The sequence below is a fragment of the Oxyura jamaicensis genome, chromosome 6, assembly GCF_011077185.1.
Source record: "Oxyura jamaicensis isolate SHBP4307 breed ruddy duck chromosome 6, BPBGC_Ojam_1.0, whole genome shotgun sequence".
In the NCBI taxonomy this organism is placed as follows: domain Eukaryota; kingdom Metazoa; phylum Chordata; class Aves; order Anseriformes; family Anatidae; genus Oxyura; species Oxyura jamaicensis.
In genome coordinates, this window is record NC_048898.1 from 34,707,056 (window position 1) to 34,729,581 (window position 22,526).

At 40.9% G+C, this 22,526-nt stretch overlaps 1 protein-coding gene across 1 annotated transcript; it reads left to right on the plus strand.

Annotated features, from left to right (window-relative positions):
* The first annotated feature begins 521 nt into the window (after nt 1-521).
* Nucleotides 522-20,556, plus strand: GLRX3 (glutaredoxin 3). Its single transcript, XM_035329880.1, has 11 exons — nt 522-636; nt 5,024-5,132; nt 8,001-8,075; nt 8,670-8,871; nt 13,017-13,189; nt 13,285-13,346; nt 16,011-16,068; nt 17,143-17,195; nt 18,259-18,298; nt 18,381-18,473; nt 19,887-20,556. The coding sequence occupies exons 1-11, from the start codon at nt 563-565 to the stop codon at nt 19,935-19,937; spliced, it is 990 nt and encodes a 329-aa protein (XP_035185771.1). The 5' UTR covers nt 522-562; the 3' UTR covers nt 19,938-20,556.
* The last annotated feature ends 1,970 nt before the right edge of the window (nt 20,557-22,526 follow it).

A 22,526-nucleotide genomic window follows, 5' to 3' on the forward strand; every position in this document is an offset into this window, starting at 1 on the left:
TTAAAAGCGAAGAGCAGTTCAACGTCTTAATTAGTTGATCATGGAAAACTAATGAAGTTAATCCATATATGTACTTTATTTAGACATCCTTAATTCTTTTTATGGATATTCTCATCCAGAACATAACTGGTCTTGATTTGGTGACCGCTTCATAGACAGGAACCTTCCAGGAACAGACCACTGACTGAATTTTTTTTTTATTTTACTTTGAAATATCTCTTAAGACTTGTGAGATACGCGGCTGTTTTGTTCCTCCACGAACGGGAAGGCCGTTGGGGCTCCGGCTGTTCCCGCCTAGGGGCAGTGCCCGGGTGCCATCACCACAGCGGGTGACACCGCCCCCCCCCTCAGCCTCCCCTCAGCCTCCCCTCAGCCCGCGCCACCCGCAGCGCCTGCGCCGAAGGGCGGCTCTGCGCCTGCGCGGGCTGCGCGGCCCGGGCTGCGCCAGCGCGGGCTACGCCCCCATATGACGCGCCCCACGCGCCGCGCGCCCCACGTGACGCACCCTACGTGAGGCGGCGCCGCTCCTCCTCCTCCTCCTGAGGGCCCGGTGGCGGCGGCCATGGCGGCGGCGGGGGTGGTGGCGGCGGCGGGCTCGGCCCAGCAGCTCGGGCAGCTCCTGCGGCAGCCCGGCGGGTGAGCGGACACCGGGGGGCAGCGGGGAGTGGGCACCGGGGGGGGGGGGGTTATCCCGCCGCTGGGCCGGCCGCGGCCCGTTTGGGGCAGGCGCTGCCTCGGGGGCGGCCCGGAGCATCGCTTGAGGGAGCGGCGGGATCCGCCGGGACGGGACCGGACGGGGACCGGGGAACTCAATGTCTGCCTCGATGCCAACGCCCGTGGTGGCTGCTCCCGTGGGGACGCCGGAGGGAGGCCCGCAGGTGTGTCCTCCTGCACCCACCTGCTGGAACTGCAGCACCCAGAGGAAGAAACCGAGCGACATGGAGTTACTGCCAGCTACAGAGTTGAAATTCTGCCCTTGTCTCTGTGCCCGCACCGTGGTGGGGTCTGCTCTTTATTAGATCTGCTTATTCTGCAGTTACTCTTTTGGCTCTGTGGTGAGGTAATAGCGCTGGTGAGGGGCTTGGACCTGGTGCTTAGGGACGTGGCTCAGTGGTGACATTGGCTGTAAGGGGATGGTTGGACCGGGTGACCTTGGAGGGCTTCTCCAACCCTAATGATTCGGGGATCTTCCTCTGACTTGAAAGTGTTTGTCCTTTTTTTTTGTTTTTCTCACTGCTAAGAAACCAAAAAAAGCAACCAAACCTGCACTTGCAGAGCTACCAGCACGTAACAACTCCCCCAAATCATAGATTTTTTCTGAAGTGATATCATTTCTGGGTGATGACAGAATTTAAAATATGACAATATAAGGATATGAAATAAGAATAAGGATATGAAATAAGAATATGATATACATTAGCTTCCTTAGTGTACTTTTTATATTTAGATTCACAAAATGAATGTGAAAGCGAACAACGTCAAAATAATTCTAAATGTTCACTTATATAATAAAACAGGAAAGGCAAAAGTTTCTTAAAGGAATATATTATTTTAAATATGAAGGTTTAGATCAGAAACATGCAGAACTTCTAAGGATCATCCTAATACTGCTAACTTTGCTGTTTTAAAAGAATTGCTGGTTTTTCCAAGTTAATAGGGTTGCCGCTAATCAGTTGCAAATGCCATCATTTAACGTTGACAATTTCTCAGGAGTTCTTGTTTCAGAAAGTCAACCTCTTGCATCAACGTAGTAGTAAGCACTGTATTATGGAAGAAGTATAAATTTGAAGGTTTATTTTTTTTCCAAAATACATTTAGAGTTTCAGAAGGTGAACTGAGTCAGCGCCTTCAACGTTTTCGAATCTCTTCTCTCATCGTTTTGTAGTCTGTTGTTTTGCATAGCCTACGTTTTAGAAACTCCGTGTATAAACCCAAGTAATTTGGGCTGCTGGTCAGAGAAAGAAGATAAATACTTCCAAAACATTTGCTATCTAGGCTGAAAAAGTGGGTGGATTATGGAGCAATTATTTTCTAGATTTCTTAAGTAGAGAATGTCTCACTGTTCCGGTTGTACAGTCAGCAGGCTCTGTGTTGTAAAGGTGTGCTTTGTGAGTCTGACTCAAGCAGGTTTTTTTTTTTGTGTGTGTGTGGTAGAAACAGGACTTTCTGTGGAGGAATAAAAAGCCCAGTATGTGTGACACATCCTTCTAACTTACCTGCGGCTACTCAAGGTTAAGAAAAGTATCAGTGATGAAGGAAGTGAATTTAAGTTTTGAGCCCAAAGTTTTTTCCCCAGAACAAGAAATGTGGAATGATACAGGAAGAGAAACGTTGGGGCATGTTATAACCTTTTTGTTTCTATTCTATTTTATAGGTAATGGTATTTTTTTTTAGAAATAGTATGGTGGAATATAGGAAATACGTTGTTTAGAATCACTTATGTGCTTTCTTTTGTTAACTCTCAATTTGTTTCCTTCCTTAATAATAATCCTTTGAATTACTTTTGTGTTTTTCAAGCTTCATTTAAAACACCCAGGTGCAGAGGGTAACTACAGAACTTAGACTTCTTTGAATGACTTTTTTTAAAAAAAAAAAAAAAAAAAAACTTTGGTGCAAATTAACTTAAATATATAATTTTTATTTTTGTGAAGTGCACTGCAGCTGTATGTTGGTAAGGAAACACCAGGTTCTGGTGAAGTGAAGGTGAAATATCTGTGACTGTCCTTCTCTCTGCTTGGCACACCCTGACGTTTGTGTGATGAGGTTACTGGTGCTTTGGCCTGATGCGGAGCCCTGGACTGCTTCTGTGTTCTTCACCTGCTGATCTTCCCCTGCGTGGTTTTAGCCCTGGGCAGTGTTCCCTTGCCCTGCTTGCAGTTCAGATGCAAATTCTTCCTATGTGCACCCATGACAGCCTGACAACCGCATCCACTTCATTCTCTTTTCTTAAGCCTAGAAGCTTTAACAGTTGAAGGTAGAGTAGCCTGTTCTGTGACTGCAGTGACATCATAAAACTTGATTTTGTAAAATATAATTTGTTTGGCCTTGGTCCGTTTGTAGCAAGTTCCCTGAGCTCTTCCCGGAGTAAGTCAGCAGCGTGTGCCTGAAGAGCAGTGCTGGAGGAGGCCTCCAGGTTGGAACTTCACATGAAGGTTGTCACGGGCAAGTACAGGAAAAGCAACCCTGGAGCAAATTTCTTGATTACTCTGCATCAGTGTGTGGCCTGTTCCCTGAAATACCGACCTGCTGCTGCCTCTGGAGTTTTAAAATTCTGCTGTGACCAGGCCCGCGTGTACAGATTGAGAATTCCTCTCCCGTCCCGGTCTCCCCTCCATTCATGGGCTCAGTCACGCATTGGCTTAAAAACCTGTGTGCTGAGCAGAGCTCTGGGATTCACGTGTTACTTTGAGCATGAGACCTGAGCTTTCTCAAGGAGTCTGTATCAAATCCCATTTAAGTAAAGAATAAATAGTTAAATGAGGATTTCAGTGCTAGTGTCAGTCGTGGGCAGTGAAGGCAGTCTAGGGCTGTTTTCTCGTAGTGAGTGGTACCGCGTGTAGTTCTTGCTAATGGCATAGCTATTTTCTTCTAATTAAAGAGAGACTGTTTGTCTCTGGGATCAGTGCTGTTGGCGACTCGTAGGAAAGTGCTGGAAGCATCTGTGCAGATGGCAGCGCAGGAGGTCCTTAGCTGTCCTTGGGCTCAGGTCTAAGCCTGCAAGGCTGGTGCTTGCAGGAAAACAGAGCTGTCCTGTCATTCCTTCCTTCAGCTGTCGCTAGCCTGTTGGTCCTGCCAAGTTTTAATCAGCTTTCAGAGCAGAACCACGCTCTGCCTGGTGGCACGATGGGAAAAGAGACTGGCCTAATTACTCTGTATTTCTACCTACGTTTCCTGGAATTGCTTTGGAAAATCAACTTTATGAATTCTGTAGTTCCATGGCTGAATTGAATTCAGCTTTGTATTCACAGTACGTGCTCAGGTAACACAGCTGCTGCTCCGATACGGATGTTGTGCTGCCTGCAAGGCTATTACAATTTATAGTGAACTTCCATTATCTTACTGATGAAAGACACTAAATGGCTTCTAGGGTGTGGTTGCATTGACTTCTGCATCTCTTTTGAAGCACATTAAAAATAGTACACTGCGTGGGTTTCATTCTGCATCTCCTGTTATCCAGCAGGATAACAGGACTTAAGCAAACCTGGAAAATGGAGTTGGAAATAGAATGCAAATAGTTGTTACCGTTGTTATCACGGGCTGCTCGGCTGAGCTCGTGAGAACTGCCTCGTGTACCTGGTTTGGTGGGATTTGCTGAATGGAGCTCTGGGATCCATGTGTTGAGTGGTCGCGTGAGACCTGAGGTTCTCAAGGAGTCTGTATCAAATCCCATTTATAAGTTACGAGTTAATCAGACACAGCATTTAAATGATTTATACCAAACGTTCAAGGAAACCGCGAAGTTGAATAAGAAGTTGAAGCAGCACATGGTGCTTCAGTTGTTACGGTACGGTGTTTTCAGAAAAGTCCCAGCTGACTTGAAAAGTTCCCACTTTGTTTCCCGGATAAGGAGCAAGGGGCAGTCGTGGCACCAAGGAGAGGAGCTGGGCTGAGGCCTGCGGCTCCCAGGTCTTCTGAACCCAAAACCTGGCAGGGGAGAGATGCGAGGTGCCTGAGACGGGTTCTGAGGGCTTGGCCCCTGTCACCTCCTGAGCTGCATCCCATGGTGTTTCACTTGATCTCTGCTGTTCTGGCTGCTTCTTGCTGTCTGTCGTTCCCATGGATGATCTTTAGCTATCAGAACACACAATGCCATTTTCTGTGCATCACCTCAGCAATAGTGTTGGGTTTCGGTGTGCTTCCTGGAGAAGCTGTGCGGTTGTCTTCTCCGCAAGTTACAGAAAATGTTCTTGGTTTCACTCAGTGATGTCCTGCTCAGGAAGATGCCTGGGTTTGTGTGCGTGGCAAATCCAACTTTCTACTGCATAATTCTAATTTAAAAATGCTGTTACTTTTTTTTTAATAGGTCCCTTGTAGTTGTCCACTTCTGGGCGCCGTGGGCTCCTCAGTGTGCTCAGATGAACGAGGTCATGGCGACGCTCGCCAAGGAGCACACGCAGGTCACCTTCGTGACGGTAAGTCCCCAAGGCTGGGCAGCTGAGCTGGGCTTGCTTTAAGCGGAGGAGAGCTGTTACTGCCAAGAGGGAACAGAGTGCTACGATGTTCGAGTACAGCTGTTCTGGAAGGTCTTTAGTGACTTTGTGCTTGAAGACAAGAGTTGAAAGTGTGGAAGAGTTATATCAGAAATTTTGTGGGATAAAATTTCTAGCTTCATCCAAATGTGACACTGCAAGCTTAAATAACATCTTCATTTTATCTTGGTATGGAAAAGAAAAGGAAAAAATAGCAGTCTGCTAAGATACAATGAAGAAACTTCTTTCATTAGCTACTTCATCTAACAAATCAGCCCTTAAATTTGTGCCTGCAGTGTCTCAGTCCGTCTTCCTGTGTGCAGCTGTATTTTTGCAGGGTGGCTTTTTATCTGTGGTTTTGAGGTGACATTTGAAAAGAACGGTGTTCCTAAACTTCTGGCGGTCTCCTTTGTTCCCCCGATGTTACTAGCTGGCTGCATAGATCCTAGGATTCGTATGGATATCCGAGTTGATTTTCTGTCAAGTAGTTAAGATGAACTGTAATCTTAATGAAGTTCAGGGAAAAGGCAATTTAAGCTTACACAACACTGACGCTGTAAGGTGGCGGTGTTGTCATGCTGGATGGTGTGTACTCAGACGAGTTGCTGTGTGAAATATCTGCACATCCCAGCAAGAACCAGCATGGAGGGGAAAACGAATGCACTTCATCCATGTGCTGTTTACTTTAAAAGAACTCTTGTTAATGAGATGCCTCTGATTACGGGGGCAGGGAGTACTGCAGCAGCCAGCTGTTTGTGAATGTTTTCCTTTGATTTATGACAGCTCTTAGTGTTTTTTTAATGATCCCTCTCTCAGTTGGTATTTCTTCCTGTAAAACAGGAGGATGGAACTATTTTAATTGGATTATTTTATGAACTAGAGCTTCAAAGGACTAATTTTCAACACTTTGAAAGTTGGAGATGCGTGTTTTTATAGTTGTTTTAGCTTTTAATAGCTTCAAGAAAGTTTGAAGACTTTCTTTTCTAGCCATGTGGCTGTGTGTTGCAAAGCTGAGGCAATTGCACCTGCCCCCTTAGCCCACCAAAACTCCTGCAGTACTTTAGAGAGAGCAATCTATGGGAAGTATTGGGTAAATTCTCTTGCTGTGGATTTTCTTTTTGATTCCTCATGGGGATGTGTTTGGTTTTTGGAAGTTCTCTGTGTGGTTTAGGTCCATGTTCCAGAGTAGCCAGAATCTGAATTTTTTGTCCTTTTAACTCTTCAAGTGGTTAGAGCTGGCTAACCCAGAGTGGTGCACCACAGTGCAAATCCTCAACAGTCACATTCTAGAACAGAGCTAAGCAATAGTGAAATGAACGTCAGCACCGACAATAAACCTTGCAGTTATTTAAAATGCAACTTCTCATTTTAGTTGTTGCATATCTTAATTTTAAGATCCTTGCCTCGGTTAAAACGGAAGTGTGTTTTTGGCGAGAAATAGTTAGAAACAATGCTTTGAAAAGAGCTATCAGTAAGAGCAAGGTACTGGAATAAGAAATGAAATCTGTTCTGTGTGTCTGAACCTCACCAGAGTGGAACATAAATAATCAGGTAAGCAGGAAACTTTACTGGAAAAGAAAAATTCATACAGATATGCCATTTAATCACCTTCCCCTCGGAAGAGACAGCTAATTGAAATCTGTTTCCAGGTTTCAGTTTACAGCTTTAGTTTCTCTGTTCTTGTTGGAGCATTTACAGGAGCAGAGGTGAAGACGAACTCTGTTTTGAGTTACTCTGTTGGGTTGTTTCTGTGTTCAGCAAGTTCATTAAGAGCCTGTATGGCTTGAGCAAATCAAAGCACGCCGTAGTGTTAAAATATTCAGAGGTTTGTTACGTTTCAGCTGGGTGAGAACGATCAGTAATGTCTAAAATAATGCAGTAGGGTTGGACAGGAGGGCGGGAGCAAGCTGTTAAGTAGCACTCAGTGCTTGTTCCTGAAGTGTCGCCATGTGGTTTGGGGAAGATCTTGAAAGGCTTTTTCTTCTATATTCTTGATCACAGGCTTCAGTGTGAAACATATCTATTAGCAATCTTTTTTCACCATTAACTCTGCAGTTGCTGTAGAGCTAGAGTTTTAAACAGTCTTGCACTGTAACTTTTGTCCCTCAAGTAATCTTTTGGCCAGTGCATAGAAAACCATAAATCTGAGTCAATTAAAAGGTGCATTTTCTTGATAATTTACTACATTGTGTAATTTTAAGGTATGCCTTTAAAGGCTGAATAAGATTAGAACCAATAATCTAAACAAGCTTTGCACTCAATACTTAGTAGCCTTGTAGGAGTTAAAAATAAAATTTAGTAGGCATCGATAGCTTATTGAAGAAATGCTCCTTCTTGCTTCATAATTTGCAGAAGGCTGCAAAAGTCAGTCGTGATGTACAGCCCCTAGAAATTAGTCAATAGAGCAAACAGCAAGAATTGCTGTGGGCAGAAAATAAGCACTGTGATCATGACATAACTGGGGTCAATGATTTATGGATTTCAATATAGTAGTAGCTGCATATGATTGAAAATTTACTAGGTCACCAGTGCACCAAAAATTTTATTCGCAGCCTCCAGGCATCTTTGGAAATGTGCAACAAAATAAAAACCTCTGAACCTGTTTTGACACTGTAGGCTCAGTGGATGACACGCCAACCCAGTGAGTCTCATTTAAATGCAAATATGTCACAACTTCTGCATCAAATTCCATTTAAAATGTATGAAACGTATTGAAGAACGTTTTTAGACAGGTTTGACATCCACAATTGAGCTTTAAAGAAGATTATGAAAATAAAACTATCTTTCTCTCTCCTTGTTCTTGTTTTTTAGCTGGAAGCTGAAGCTGTGCCTGAAGTGTCTGAAAAATATGAAATTAGTTCTGTTCCAACGTTCTTATTCTTTAAGGTAAGAGGAAATGGGTTTAAGAGAAAATGAGCTTCTAATACGTATACTTTTTTTATTACTGCTGGAAAAGCAGAAACTTGGTAACAACTCTCACAATGAAGAAACGTTTGCGTGTCTGATCTATTCTATCCAGTCAAACCTAAAAAAGTAAGTGATTCAGCGTAGTATTTCAGAGGTTCCTTAATTGCTTTAGGATTCGTATAAAGGTTTTATTTTAGCTGTCATACCTTCTTGGGTCATATTTTTTGGTAATATTCCCTAGCTATAGTACTACAACATGACAAAATAAACGAGCAAATAATCTTTTGGTAGAAATGACAAGTCTGTATGGAGCGCATTTGCCTGTGATGATAAAATTCAAAATGCTTTCTTTATCACTCTTTTAATAGAAAACTGCTAGTGTTGGGAGTAGCAGGCTAACAGAATGGTATGAGTCTTGAGTCAGCTGGAACTAAAGATTGGCTGAAAGATCAATACAGTAATCCGCTCTGCATCTGAAAATCTCTATTTTTATGGTGGTTTTTACTATTTTTTATGACAGTACAAATTCTGGATTTAATCCTTTAACATAAGCCTGTGTGTTGGCTTCCCTAGAATTCTCAGAAAGTTGACAGATTAGATGGTGCACACGCCCCCGAGCTGACCAAGAAAGTCCAGCGCCACGCATCCAGCAGTTCTGTGTCTGCTGGCTCCAACGACAGCGCAAAAGAAGATCTGACTGTGCGTCTAAAGAAACTCATCAATGCTGCCCCTTGCATGCTGTTCATGAAAGGCTCTCCGAAAGAGCCTCGGTGTGGTAAGGATTTTCTGAAGTTCATGTTCAATATGGCAACGCTTGCTTCAGGCTGTTTTTCAGAATTACTCGGTTCTGTGGAGTTACATCCTAACAGTGTCTTGCATGCTTAGGAACATGAAGGTGTTACCGTATTGCTTACCTGCAGCTAGAGAGTTGTTGTTCCCTTGCTTAAATTTTGGAAATGGAATGACAGAATAGGTGCTTTCCAGAGAGCATGTGCCATGCTACCCTTGAACTAGGGAGCTTCTCCTCAGGTTCAGTTGCAGTGTATTTTGTGTGTTGCTACACGTGTTAAAAATGTAACCTAGTCTGAAGAGAATGGTTCAACTCAGGGAATAACAAGACTTGACTAACCTCTGGCATTGCTGTTGCCATTTTGAAAAACCAAAAATAAAGCCATTCTAGCTGGTAAAATTGAATGCATGGATTCTGCCGGGGTGGAAATGCTTTTTCTTCAACCTAGTGCTTTTCGTGCTTGCTCACTGTTTAGGGTGTGTGGTTCCCAGCTACCTTGAAGTGTTGATCTGTACTGGGAAAGCAGATAAATGTTGAAGAGCAAAGTTGTTAAGTACTGTGAAGCTGCCTTCCTTCTGCTCAGGCAGTCAAGAAGTTGCTCTGTGGAACTGACTTTGTAGAGCCTTCTGTGATGCTCTGCAGGAGGTAACTGGAAGGATGGGGATTGCTTGGCCAGGCAGCACTCTTGGCAGTGCTTGCTTGGTGTTGGCTTCCTCCTGTTGTGGTGTAGCTCTGCGGGCATTGTTCTGGCAACTAACACAATGATCTCCAGGTTGCCTGCTTTGAGCATAATGCCCACCTCCATTCTGGGGACAAATGTCAGGACAGCAGCTTCTTTAAGTTTATCTTCACTGGTCAGCCTGCTTCTTACCCACCAGTCTTTTTGCTGGAGGAGTGCACGCTTAGCTCCTAGTTCCTGTCCTGTTATTGTCAGATGCACCTTTTCCCCAAACCCCATATCCCACCTCGGGAGGAAGGGAGAAATAAATAATTAAACCAACCAAGGAGCAAAATGCAGTGTGGGAAAACAACCACAGCCATGCATTCCTTGTTTCTCTCCATGTGTACAGAACACGTTGGTTTGGTGGAGTGAGAATAACAGGGACTTACGAGACGTGACTTGCAAACAGCCTCTGTTGTTCTGCATTGTGTCTGTGAAGGCTTCACCTTACAGGAGAGCAGTTTCCTTTTTGGGAGCTATGCTGTGGCTCTGTTTATTGCAATTGATGATAAGGTCTCTAGAGGAAGTAGGTCTTTTCATTAACTTCAGGTAGCTTTGGGTCAGGATCAGTGCTTGACAAAGTTTTGTTAGTAAGCTGGGTCAGACAGCCTTTATCAAGGTGAAATAAGGTGACGTTTTGTCAAAGATAATATGAACCTGCTATAACAGTAGTAGGAATAATACAAATACAGTGAAATAAAAGGAGCCATGCCCGTTGAAAGGTGAAGATACTTGTGACTGATACCTATCTTGATACAGCTCATAGGTGTGCCCTGGTGTCTTCAGTGCAGTTGGCAAGTAGTGAGCAACCTTGTCCACCAGCGTAACTTGAAATCTTTTTGTAGTTTGTGGTTTCTCCCTTGGAAAAAAAACAGCTAAGCATAGGGTAAGGTAAGCTATGTCCCCTCCACTGTGTGGGTCCTGGCAGCTGCAGGTGGCTGCTGTGGTCACTGGGTTATTTCATCAGATCCCTTCAGCCTGTGACAGTATCTATTTGCTTCATTGATGAAGTCATTTATTTAGGCTGAGTGGCATTTGTGACTCTGTAGATAATTGCTTAAAATGTTTTGTTCAGTTTAATTATTCCATACAATATGTGTACAGTATTTCCTCAGAAATTCAACCTAAACCTTTTGTTACAAAAGTAAAGCTGTTCGGCACTTCATCCCTAAGCATAATACTTGCAGACTGCTACCATAACCCTTCAAAATGAAACACAGCCAATCAATCTTTCTAGTTTGCATGTAATTGCCTACAGCTAAAATAAAGCTCCCCCCCACTGCCTCTTACAGTAGAAATGAGCTAATGTATTGGTGATAGAATAACCATCAGCAATCAGCCTTTAGCTGTTTGCTAATGAACTCCCAGATGTATGGAAAAATTCAGAATCTGTGTTTTACTTCGGGCTGTACATGAACTTAACACTTTGGTTGTAGAAAGAAAAGTAACTTAGATGCCATACATACAAATACTGCTCCTTCGTATCTCAATAAATTGCAGATTGTGAAAACTGCAGAAAGCTGTGGTAAAAATCCATGTCAAAAACTAATAGGTGGTCCTGCAAGCTGAAATCAAAGGTTATTCTTGTATGGCACTCTGATTCTTTTTCTAATTTAAAGCTGCTTTTTTCCCTTTATTAAAGCCTTTAAGTCTTGTTGTAACATTTGTATAGAGGTTTTCATCGGTCTGCACAGCACTTGTTGGGGTTTTTAGGGAATTAGTAGGATTGCAAGGGCATTTGACTATGCAAGAATGAGTTGGTGAAGGTATAAACCATTATCATGTGGTGTTCTGGGCAGATTCTCAGGGATCGCTTTTGCAAACTGTGCGGTGGTGTTATCTCATGGGCTTGTATTTCATTAGAAGGGATGTTCACTAAAATACAGCAGTGGGTGGTGAAATACTTTAGGATAAAGAACACGTGTTAAAAATGCAGCAAAACTCCAGAATCTTTCAGTGTGTGGCTATGTATTTAGTAGTTCCTTCTCAGTAGTATGATTTTCATCGCAGGACAAGTAGAGGAGCAGCAGAGTTGTGGATGGAGATCTGCTCGTTAGTCCTGAGGATCCACTCCTTGCCTTCCTTATGCTGTGAAGCACAGCAGACCTCTTCCTAGCCGTTTGCTTCACAAACTAAATGTCTGTGCTGTACTGTGAAACGCGCAGTAGGCTGATGTGCCTCTGCCTTGGTGGAAGTGTTAAATGGATGAAGGTGACATTGAACATCAAAGGCTAAGGTTTCTTTTCAGATTATCCCATAAAGAATGGACTTGTTGACTTGAAGGATACAGCCTGGGGTGCGGGCTTGTGGTTTTTAAGTAATTTCAAAGAGTTTCTTTGGAGAGTAATTGTCTTAAAATTTTCTTTCAGAGACATCAATTTCATGTTTCACTTTAATAAAAGAGAATGGTGAATTTAAAATTGAAAAGAAGAAGTGTTTGGAAAATGAAATTTTATGTGCGTTTCCCCCTAGTGTAAGAAGATTTAGTAAAGTTTGGTAATACCAGAATTTTCACAAATGCAACTTTTTACAGAAGACATGATGATTTTATTTGGAAGAGGATTCTTAGTTACAGAAGGGAGTAACTTTTTTTTTCTGAGGTTGGTCACACAATTTATAAAATCTGGATGTTTACACTGTAATATTCAGTGCTTAATGTCCTTCAGAAAAAAATTTCAGAGTAGGGCTTAATGAAAATTGGTCATAAAAGGAAAAAAAAAAAGCATGGTATGGAAGTATTACAAGGGTGGTTAAATAATATATTATATACTCATGGGAACATGGAGATTAAAAAATGGAGGAATCTGCATTTTTACCCTGCAATAGGAAAGGACATACTCTTAAAATCAAAACATTAGGAAACAAACATTAAACCCAAGGTTCAAAGTCAAATGGGTGACGTAGTCGTGGGTTTGAATCCCAGGTCTGCATTGTCTGGCAGAAGGAAGGTCAGTAGTAGCTAGAGAAAGAAATGACAGCAGCAGAGAAAATGATATGCCAGTGGAGGGATGAAATGAAGGCTACTGCAGATGCTGTTATAGTTACTGAGCAGCTTTTCTTCTTTATGAATGCTGCGTGGAGAAGAGCTGGAGGAGACAGAATAAGAGAGTGCATTCAGCTTAGCTTTAATAATGCGTTGGAACAACAGGCAGGTGTATGAAGGTTACTGGATAGCTTTGCGTGTAGGGAAGCTCCAGACTTAGCAAGCTGTGTACTTGTAATCGCAGTAATACATACTCTTTTACCTCCTTTATACTATTTGAGAATATCAATAGAGCAATATATAACGCATGACTTAGTGGGAATTTCCTATATGGAAGAATTGCATATTTTTTACTGACTGAAGCTTAATGCAGATACGGGAATACTGTGCTTAAACTTAAATCTATTTCTTTTCTTGTGTTTGCAGGTTTCAGCAAACAAATGGTGGAGATACTGAACAAACATGGTATTTCATTTAGCAGTTTTGATATTTTTTCTGATGAAGAAGTTCGTCAGGGGCTGAAAACATATTCTAATTGGCCGACTTATCCACAGTTGTATGTAGCTGGAGAGCTTATAGGTGGACTTGATATTATCAAGGTTAGATAATGAGAAATTTCTTAATCTTGGTAATTGTCAGAAGTGATTTCTTTCTATTACATTGATTTTTTTTTTTTTTCCTCCAATCTCTCTAGGAACTTGAGGCTTCTGGAGAACTGGATACAATCTGTCCAAAGGCACAGAAGTTAGAGGACAGGTATGAAGTATTATGTCATTATTCTAAGGAGGTCTATTGTAGAGATTTCCTGTCTTCGTTTTTACAGGAGAATACCTATATTTACCCCCTGAATTCCTCTTCTTTAACTTTATCAGTAACTTGGAATGGTTTAAGTTGGAAAAACTCAAGATCATCCTTAGAGATCACCTAGTTCCAACCCCCCTGCCATGGACAGGGATAGCTTCCAGTAGATCAGGTTGCTCAAGGTCCCCAGATTTCCTTTCAATTACAGAAATCCTGTCATCTTTATTTCAAGTTGATTACTGTGTAGAAAACAACATATTAAGCATCTCTTTATGTAAAATTACTAAGTCGTACTGTTATTACAGGCTTTGCTTATTACGTTTATAATTGGTTAATTTTTTATTATGGCAGAAGTATATAGATTTTTGTCCTTTTTAAAAATAATTTATTCTTTAAAGGTAACTGAGAAAATCCCCTTCTGAACACACTGGTGACTTCTGCTAGCTTAATTTGACATAGGCTCCATAACTGTGATGTTACTGTAGGCAAAATACTTAGGCTTCTGCTCGTTTTTCTTGATTACTCCTGTCCTTCAGTTCCTGTTCTCTTTCTCCTTGGCCACGTGAGCATATGCTGCATCAGTAGGCAGCGCTGCTTCCTGAATCGGAGGTAATATCTAGAAACCAATTTGTCCTCCTTTAACCTTCCCATTTGAAGATTCTCTCCTGTTTGAAATTCCGACGTGCCCTAGGCAGTCAAGCTCCGTACATCTGACAGGTCGTTCTGTTTGAGAAGATGCGGGTATACGTGGCACTCCTTTCTGGTAGGCGTGAGCGGTGCCGTTAAGACATGCAGACTGAGGCTCATTTAACAGCAAGGTGGCCTGTGCCTCGAAGGCAAATATGTAAGCAGAGATTTCCCACTTGCAGTCTGAGGATAGCAAGAGCAGGTTTTAAGGAACTCTAGATGAGACTGGTGCTGGTCTTTTGGTTTCTCAGCCCAGTGGAGAACTAAGGTGATGAAACCCGTTTTGATATCAGTGAGGTACGCTCTCAGAGTTGTGTAGTTATAAATTCCTTTTTCACTTGCACTGTGCTTGAAGTTCATGCATTGTTACTCTAGGAGGGTAACTTGTAAATTGTTTCACTGAGATCACAGAAATCCTCACCTTTTGTGGTTTGAGACTAAATTATATTTAAAAATGAGATTGTGACCATGTTACTTTAAAAAAATCTATTCTAGAAATCTTCCCTTAATCTCTTTGTTAACTTTTCTGCAGAGTTGCGTAGCCCGTAACTTCACTGAATTTGTGCATAATTTTTTGCTTTACCTGGTCTGTTTGAGGGGGAGAAGATAATTTGAAGTGTCCTACACTTGGTTTTAATAGAGCAAACTTGGTGGTATAGCAGATGTCTCCCTAACGGAGCAGCAGCATCTTTTAAACAGGTGCATTAATTTTACCAATTTTATCCAATTTTGATGTAGAAATGCTCTAAAGACGAACTGGGTGAGTTGCAATCTGCTTCTTGTTGCCTAGTTCATTCTTGCTCTTTAAGTTAGGTGCTAGCTTATGAGGCTCTTTACTCTGACACACATTAGTTTTTCTTTGTAGTTAACCTCATAATTTTGGGGCAACTTCCATCTCTTTTAAGCTACACTCACTCTATCAGTTGCTCGTGAGAACAAAACCACCTATGGGCTAGCTGCTCAAATGTCTTAAGACTCAATAAAATGAAGGAAATCGGTAGTAGAATTTATTCAATGCCAAACTGTATTCTGTTACTCAGTGTTTGATCTCTTCTAATCACTGAACTGTGTCATCTTCTGAAAATCTCCTGGAAAACAGACTCTGGAAATCAGCTGACTTTAGTGAGGCAGATCTGGAGCCTGGGGAACCAGCACAGATGGCAGTAGCTCATGCTTGCTGTGGATGTTAGTTTAACTCTTGCTTCTTACTCTAGAGATGACTTGGATGGAAAAACTGTTGGTTTAGGTTTGTATGTGCACGGGCTCCAACAAAACTTCTGCTGTATTTAACAAAGCCCCTGGATTCTCCAGTCTAGGATTACTTCACATTGTGTGAAACTTCAGAGAAAATGCCCAGCTGCCGTGTGTTTTGTAGAGGGTAACATGCCTTTAACTGTTGGACAGCAGGTTCTGCTTTTTCATCAGCTGTCACAGAAAGGCTTTCCTAAAAGGAGAGGGAAAGGTGGAGGCTGTCCGTTTTTGTGGGTGAAGCAGCAGCAGCCAGGACCTGTTCCTGAATTTCAGTAGTGGTTTGTCTGTAGTGACTGTGACTGATTCCAGGAATGGCTTTTCTTCTTCACAAGAGCAAGAAACATCACACTGTATTCAGTGTGTGGAAAAGCAATATATGAGTAAACACTCATACTGTGTGAAAAATATCCTAAAAGGACGTTTCTCCTAAATTTGTTGCTGCTTGATACTTAGAGGTCAATCCAGAAAAGCAAAATGTTGCTCTAAAAGTAACAGGATTGTCCAATTTCATTCACTAAAAGTACTGTAAACAGTATAAATGGAATTGCTTGTGGTACTGCTTTAAATGCATTTGCTGAAGCTGTAGGTTGCTATCTTTCCACTTCTTGCATTTGTTTTCATGTTGAAACAGAGCTTGAGAAATAACTGAGCTGTTTTGTCTTTTTTTCTTGCTTTCTGTAGGCTTAAAGCCTTGATAAACAAGGCTCCTGTGATGCTTTTTATGAAGGGAAACAAACAGGTAAGATTAAAATAAAAAAGTATATGTGTATTCTGCAACACTTAAACACCTACAGTTACTTCTTTTCCTTGCTTAATAAAAATTGGTGGTTCTGGGAAGTTGTCTTTTTATTTGGTACTTCTGTGAGTAATAGAAGAACAGTCTGTATTTTACCTGATGGAAATATATTGCTCAGGTGTTAATAGCATTGTTACAAACCAAGCAGGAAATTCTGATTTTAGTGACATCTGTCAATTGATCTACGGTGCAGGGATGAATGGAAGAACTGTGAGTGTTGTTTTGGTCTTGGCTTATTGATTGTCTTTGCAGATAACAGGTTTTCTTCTGGTGTGCCGAGTGCTGTCCCTGATGTCTGTCCTACTTGAAGCATACTCTTTGACTATTACCTGACGCTTACAGCTTTGGCTACATGTTTTTTTTTTTTTTTTTTTTTGAAGTTTCCCTCTGTTGACCTGGTTGGATTGGGTGTCCTATCCTTTTCAGTTTCTCTGATTATGCTTTCACAACTGCTTTGAAAAACTTGGGTGCTCTGCGTCCCTACACTGTCAATGTAAGGAGTTTGCAGTACATAATTCAAATTAATAATTGGAAGTGGGAGTAGCTGCACATGTACACTATTTATGGGTTGACCACAGTGTGCTACTCTCTCCAGAACGGTTAAGTAAAGGGTGGAGTAAGTCTCCAAATAATCTGTCTTACAAATGCATGCCTGGCACACACAACCTATGTATGACTTCGGCTTTTTGAACATTAAGAAAACTCCGAAGCCCCACTAGTATCCAAGATACTGTCACCAAACCTAGCAAACGGATTCACCTTGTATCGCTTCGCAGATGAGGAAGGTGGTTAATATTCTCAGACTTCTCATTTACTTCCAAGTATGTAAAGAAAGATCTTCAGTAGAGTTTGAAGCTTAGAGTGGAAAAAATGACAAAAGGATTAGTAGTATTGCTCATTCAGTAAGGCTGCCGTTAGCAATAAATTGATAAGAGCTTTAGTGTAACTTGGAGCTGGAATTTTGTGCATTAAATATAGCAGAAATATGTGCTAATGTCTGTGTGTTTTGCATTCTAGACTGCAAAATGTGGATTCAGCAAGCAAATTATAGAAATCATAAATAATACCGGGTATGTAAGTCTCTACTCAATTTAGGAAGCCAGTTCTGTTTTAACAACTGCAGTTGAATGTTTTCCAAACTCCTTATTTATGGTGGAAGACTTCCCAGAATGTCATTTTCTTTGTTCAAAAGTGCTTGAGTGTCCCCGTCTAAAAGCCAGTAGTGTAAATCCCTACTCCGTTCATTTGATACCAAGTCAAACGTGGTGTGTCTGATGTTGCGCTGCTTTAGCTCTGCTGCGTAGTGCTTGTCTTGCTCTGACTGAACAGGTTATTGCAACAGTAATTTTTTTTGCTGTTGACATTAAAGAAATCCTTCCACTCTGATAAGCAGCTCCTCTTAGAGGTCCCTCTTGATCAGTTTCCTTAATCTTGGAGCCTCTTTATGTAGTCTCAATTTTCATCTTCAAAGCAGTTACTTCTGTAGGGGAAGAGGGATTAGTATCATCTTTGAATAAACCCACGTGCCATTTGTACTGCTAGTGTGAGGTTAAGCAGTTGCCTCCATTACTAACTGTTTGAATGATATATTGTTTTAGATGACGGCCAATTAGAAAGGAACTGTATATATCAATATACAGTTTGGAAATAAGTAGCAGTTGTTCGAATTGTTATTCCCCGTCTGTGACCCTATCTGCTTGAAGGAATCTACATCCTTCCCAGACACTGAAGACTGACAGATCTTTGGGTGCAAGGAATTTCATACCACAGCTCAAATATGAATCAACCAGTACTTGAATTTGCACTGGCATTTTATTGTGGGTGGCTTGTTTGTTTTTTTTTGCGATTAATATATGAAGATAATGAAATAACTGTAGCTGGATGATTCCTCAATAAAAACTTCCGAAGTATATCTTCTCTTTTTCTTAAGCTAATACTGACCAGAATTGCTTTGAACACAATTGGTCAATAACAGTACAAGCCATACAGATTAATTTTTTAGCACATTGTTGTCATCTGTGTATTGTAAGGACTTTCCCCATGAAACTAGATATTTTTTAGACTAGCTCTTGATGTCTGTGGAGCTGACATTTTTCTTTATAATTAAAAAACTTTTTTTTCCCCCCTTCCTAGTGTTGATTATGAGACATTCGACATACTGGAGGATGAAGAGGTAATTGAGTCTTTCCATCACTGTGGCCGTTGTCATTACTTTTCCTGAAGTTGAAGTTTACAGTTAAGGTTGTTTTTCTTAGGTGCGGCAAGGATTAAAAACCTATTCAAACTGGCCAACGTATCCTCAGTTATATGTGAAAGGTGAACTTGTTGGAGGCTTGGATATTGTTAAGGTAAGAATGGGAGAATCAATGTAAATTGACCACTTGTTTTAAAACTTGAGAAATGCTTTCAGCCTGTAACATCCAAAAATGCCTGTGTGGTGGCCATGGATCTTGAAACTGAGCGTCTTGGTTGTTTTTAGTGTGACTTCCATTAGCTCAACATACTCTTGAAAGGAGCTCTAAATCTCTACCATTCTCATATGCCAAGATTTATCAGTGAAATGTATTTTCTTGACAGCAGTCAGTTACTGTTACTGTAAAGACCATTTTTACCCCGTGGGTGTATTTTTACAGGTTTCTCTTCTTAGTTTTACTTCTGACATTGCTTTTCTCAAATAAGGTGGGTGAGACATTTTTTCCTACCAAAGAGTCTCATTCCTGGAAAAAAGTAAGGTTTATTGTAGTTGTTTGAACAGACCCCGAAGCAACAAAAATAGATCTGCATCTGTTACTGTGGTTTTTGATTTTTGTAACAGCAGGCACAGTGTTCTAAACCCCAAATACTCTTGAGCCCATTCTTGTCTGAATGTTTTATAGCCAATTCCTCAGACATTGTAACTCTTGGGAAGATGCAATCAATAAATCTCATTTAGTTCTAAAAATACTGGTATTACTTAAATTATATAGATTACTTTAATTTTATTTATTTAACAAGTGTGTGGGTTACTTCAGTGATCAGTAAGTATAGTCTTGGGCATTGCGGAGATGCTACAAAATACTTCTCTCGCTGGTATTTAAATATAATTTGTCTATTTGCGTTGTTAGGCTGTGTTTGGTTCCCAGTAAATTGTACGGGTAGATGAATGTTGTCAGTACTTTAAAGTGCATTCCATTATGCAGCGTAATATGAAATAAAACTGAGACAGAGCTGTTTCTCTTGAGATGTGGCAAAATACACACTGCACAACACGTTATTTTAAAACCATTTCCTGGTTTTCTCTGTCTGTTTGGTAAGTTAAAGCCTCAAAATCTGCATTAAGCCATGAAGATAATACACACAAGTACTTCTTATTTATAACTCTTATAAATCTCATTGTCTGGTTTGACAGATCTTGCTACCAGCACACATTAAAACAGTGGGTGATTTTTTTTTTCTCATTTTGGATGTTGTAAAATTTTGTATATGCTTCGATGTATCTAGAAGGAGATGTACCAGGGGATGTTTACCTGTTAAAGTTGAGAGCAATTAATTCTTTTGAAGGTTTCTTTTCCCTAAATAAGCACCCTCTTTTCCTTGATAGACGCAATTTAAATTCAAGATTATGAACTTTAAAGAGTCCTGGTCAAGAGAGACCTCTAGTGGGTCGTCTAGTTCATCCCCTTAATAGCCACTGAATTGATCTGTAAACTGTCCCTATTGAAACCGTGTCAGCGTAATCACAAAATGTACAGAGAATAATTGTTTTGCACATTTCTTTACAGGAGCTAAAAGAAAGTGGTGAACTGTTGCCTATTCTGAAGGGAGAAAATTAATGTCAACGGACGGCAGTGGGAACTGAAGTACTCTGAACAATTACTCATTTATAGATTATATTGGAGCAATACATGACTTAACCCTGTGGAACCGATCAGAAGTAAAGAAAGGCTTCTTACGTACTCTGTATTTCACAAGACCATGTTACGTGTGAACACATGTATTTCCACTGAAGATAAAGTCAAGTTCTTCAATTAAAATACAATGCTGAAGAAGTTTGGGGTTCTTATTTATATTTCTATGTATTCATTGCATCCAGCTGTTTGAGAATCAAGTAATGTGTTGTGCTCTGTATAGGACTAAATTGCATCTTTCTGGGGCCCGGCTATCATTAGGAGAATATTAATGGAATACCTCCATGGTATGGAGCGTAATAACTTTCTGTCCCTGCTAATATTTATTTTAATGTCTCGTGAGTGAGAAAGTGCTGTTGAAACCTTAATCCAGTGCACCATTAGGAAGTTGTTAATGAGTTTCAGCTGTATACTGTGCATCTTCAGTATCGAAGCAGGTACAGTAATTGTTAATTTCAGGTATTAGACCAATTTTAAAGTAGCTCTTTGGACATGTTCAAATTTTAGTGGAAATGAGCCAATAAATGCAATGCTTAGGCCAGTCTTCTGATGTATTCTCAATGTTACTTCACTTGAAAGGTTGACTTTCTGGGCTACAACTTCTGTAGTTTAATATGTTAATATAGAAATCCTTTCTTGATTTTTTTTTTTAATTTTTTTGATCTTTGTTTCAGCACTGGTAATACTAAGTAGTATAATGAGCTCTAACAACGGGCTGACCATCAAACTAGCTACAGCACAGGTATACTTGCAAGTGTGTACTGGATGTTTTACCTTTGGAAAAATAAAGCAAAACAGCTTCAAAAATGAAAATACAGCGCAGTCCACGTTTCCTGCAGTGCTGACTAGGGAGGGTATTTCTCTTCAAGGGAAGCACCTCTTGCTTTCAGTCTGAGTTCCTAGCCTCTGTGCTGAGATTATTGAGCTGTTTATTGCAGAGGATGGTTTTGTCATTGAAATACTGAAATACTTCTAGTGAATTACAGACCGCTGTGTGTGACAGCGATATCAGCTGCTACAGATTTCCAGCTGCGAAATGCTGGTATAAACTGTTCTGGGTGCATCAGCTGTGTACAATACAGACAAGGACACCATATTCTTAGAGAGGTCTAGAACCTGAAGAGGAGCAGGCTCTGTTTACAAAACCCAGCAAATGAAATGCTGGCGAGCAGAGAAGCGCCCAAACCTCACCAGTAGTAAATTTTGAGCAGAGAGGTATTGCTGACAGCCTATTGCTCACTAGTCTTGTGTTGACTGTGCTTGCAGAGAAATCTGTATGCTCACATCTGTGGCCAGAAATGTTCCTGGAAAGTTGCTTCCTTGTTAGGAGGGGTCAGGACTGAATGTGTGCTCTACAAAATATGCCTGATGAGTTAGGTGATGTGTTTTAGGCAGCATCTGAGGAAGGTTTTGGAAACAAGTTTGGGCTTTGTTGCTTAAATTCCATCTAAATCTGTTGGAACCTGAAGCAAGACTGTTTTTAGATGTAGTCCCAAACTACTGAGAAAGTTATTTGTTACAATTCTTAAAAGGATTTGTATTTAATTCAAGTATTAACTTTGTGAGAATAATTTTAGTCACTATTTTAAAAGTATATCTTATAACTTTAAACCAATTTTAATATTGATTTTTTTTTAAAAAAAATCTTGCCGTGCTTCTGAGAACAAGTTTTAATCAATGTCTCAAAGTGAATTGCAAATGCACCCAGGCAGTTGTCAGTAATTATAACCTACTTGTTTTAAAAAACAAACAAAACCCAAAAACCTTAAAAAGTAACATCCTTTGGGTCAAATTAGGAGTTAGAAGCTTCAGCTAAAACGAGAGTAAATACAAATTCTATTTCTTATGTAATAGCTTTGTTCTTTTCAAAAGCCTTTTCCTTAAATTCATTCTAGTGGAATCTAACTTCTCAGGATTTAGAGACCTCACAGTACATTTATAGACATGAGAAGGGCCAGCACTGAATAGTAGTTGTTTTTCTGAGTTTTTCTTTCTATAATCCAGTGCTACACTTCTCTCACCAAAATGGAGTTTATTCGTGAAGTGAAACTACCGTGCTGCTTCAGGTAATGAGCGACACTTGAAATATATGGTACTATTTTTTTTTTTTTTTTAAACAGAATTCATTGTAAACTAACTCACTTTAAGTCAGAATGGCACTTTGTTCAGACAAAGCCAGACTTTCTGGAAATAGGCACTTTTTAAAGCGCTTTTCCCAAGGAACCCTTTTCTAAGTGGCTGTCCTGCCTGTGGCTGGATGCGGTGTTGGGGGGGTGCCTGTGCAGGCAGTATTTTTGCGTGAGGCTTGCGCTGCTGCGTGGCGCAGGTACACCCCTGCAGCTGTGCGGTTTAAGAACTTGTACAGAGCACGGATGTGGGCTTTCCTGCAGCTGAAATTCTGGTGAGGATTTGCTGGTGTCTAAGGAGCTGCGGAATTGTTTGCTTTCAGCTTGCCCGGCGCAGGGAGGGATGTGTGGGAGGAGGCTGCCTCTCGGTGGTGGGAAGGTGTACATG

Excerpts from the sequence above, each read along its gene's own strand:
- GLRX3 (XM_035329880.1), top strand. The coding sequence starts at position 563 with ATGGCGGCGGCGGGGGTGGTGGCGGCGGCGGGCTCGGCCCAGCAGCTC. Across the intron at positions 13,190-13,284 it reads GTGGACTTGATATTATCAAG|GAACTTGAGGCTTCTGGAGA; the intron begins GTTAGATAATGA and ends CAATCTCTCTAG. Across the intron at positions 17,196-18,258 it reads GAAATCATAAATAATACCGG|TGTTGATTATGAGACATTCG; the intron begins GTATGTAAGTCT and ends CCCCCTTCCTAG.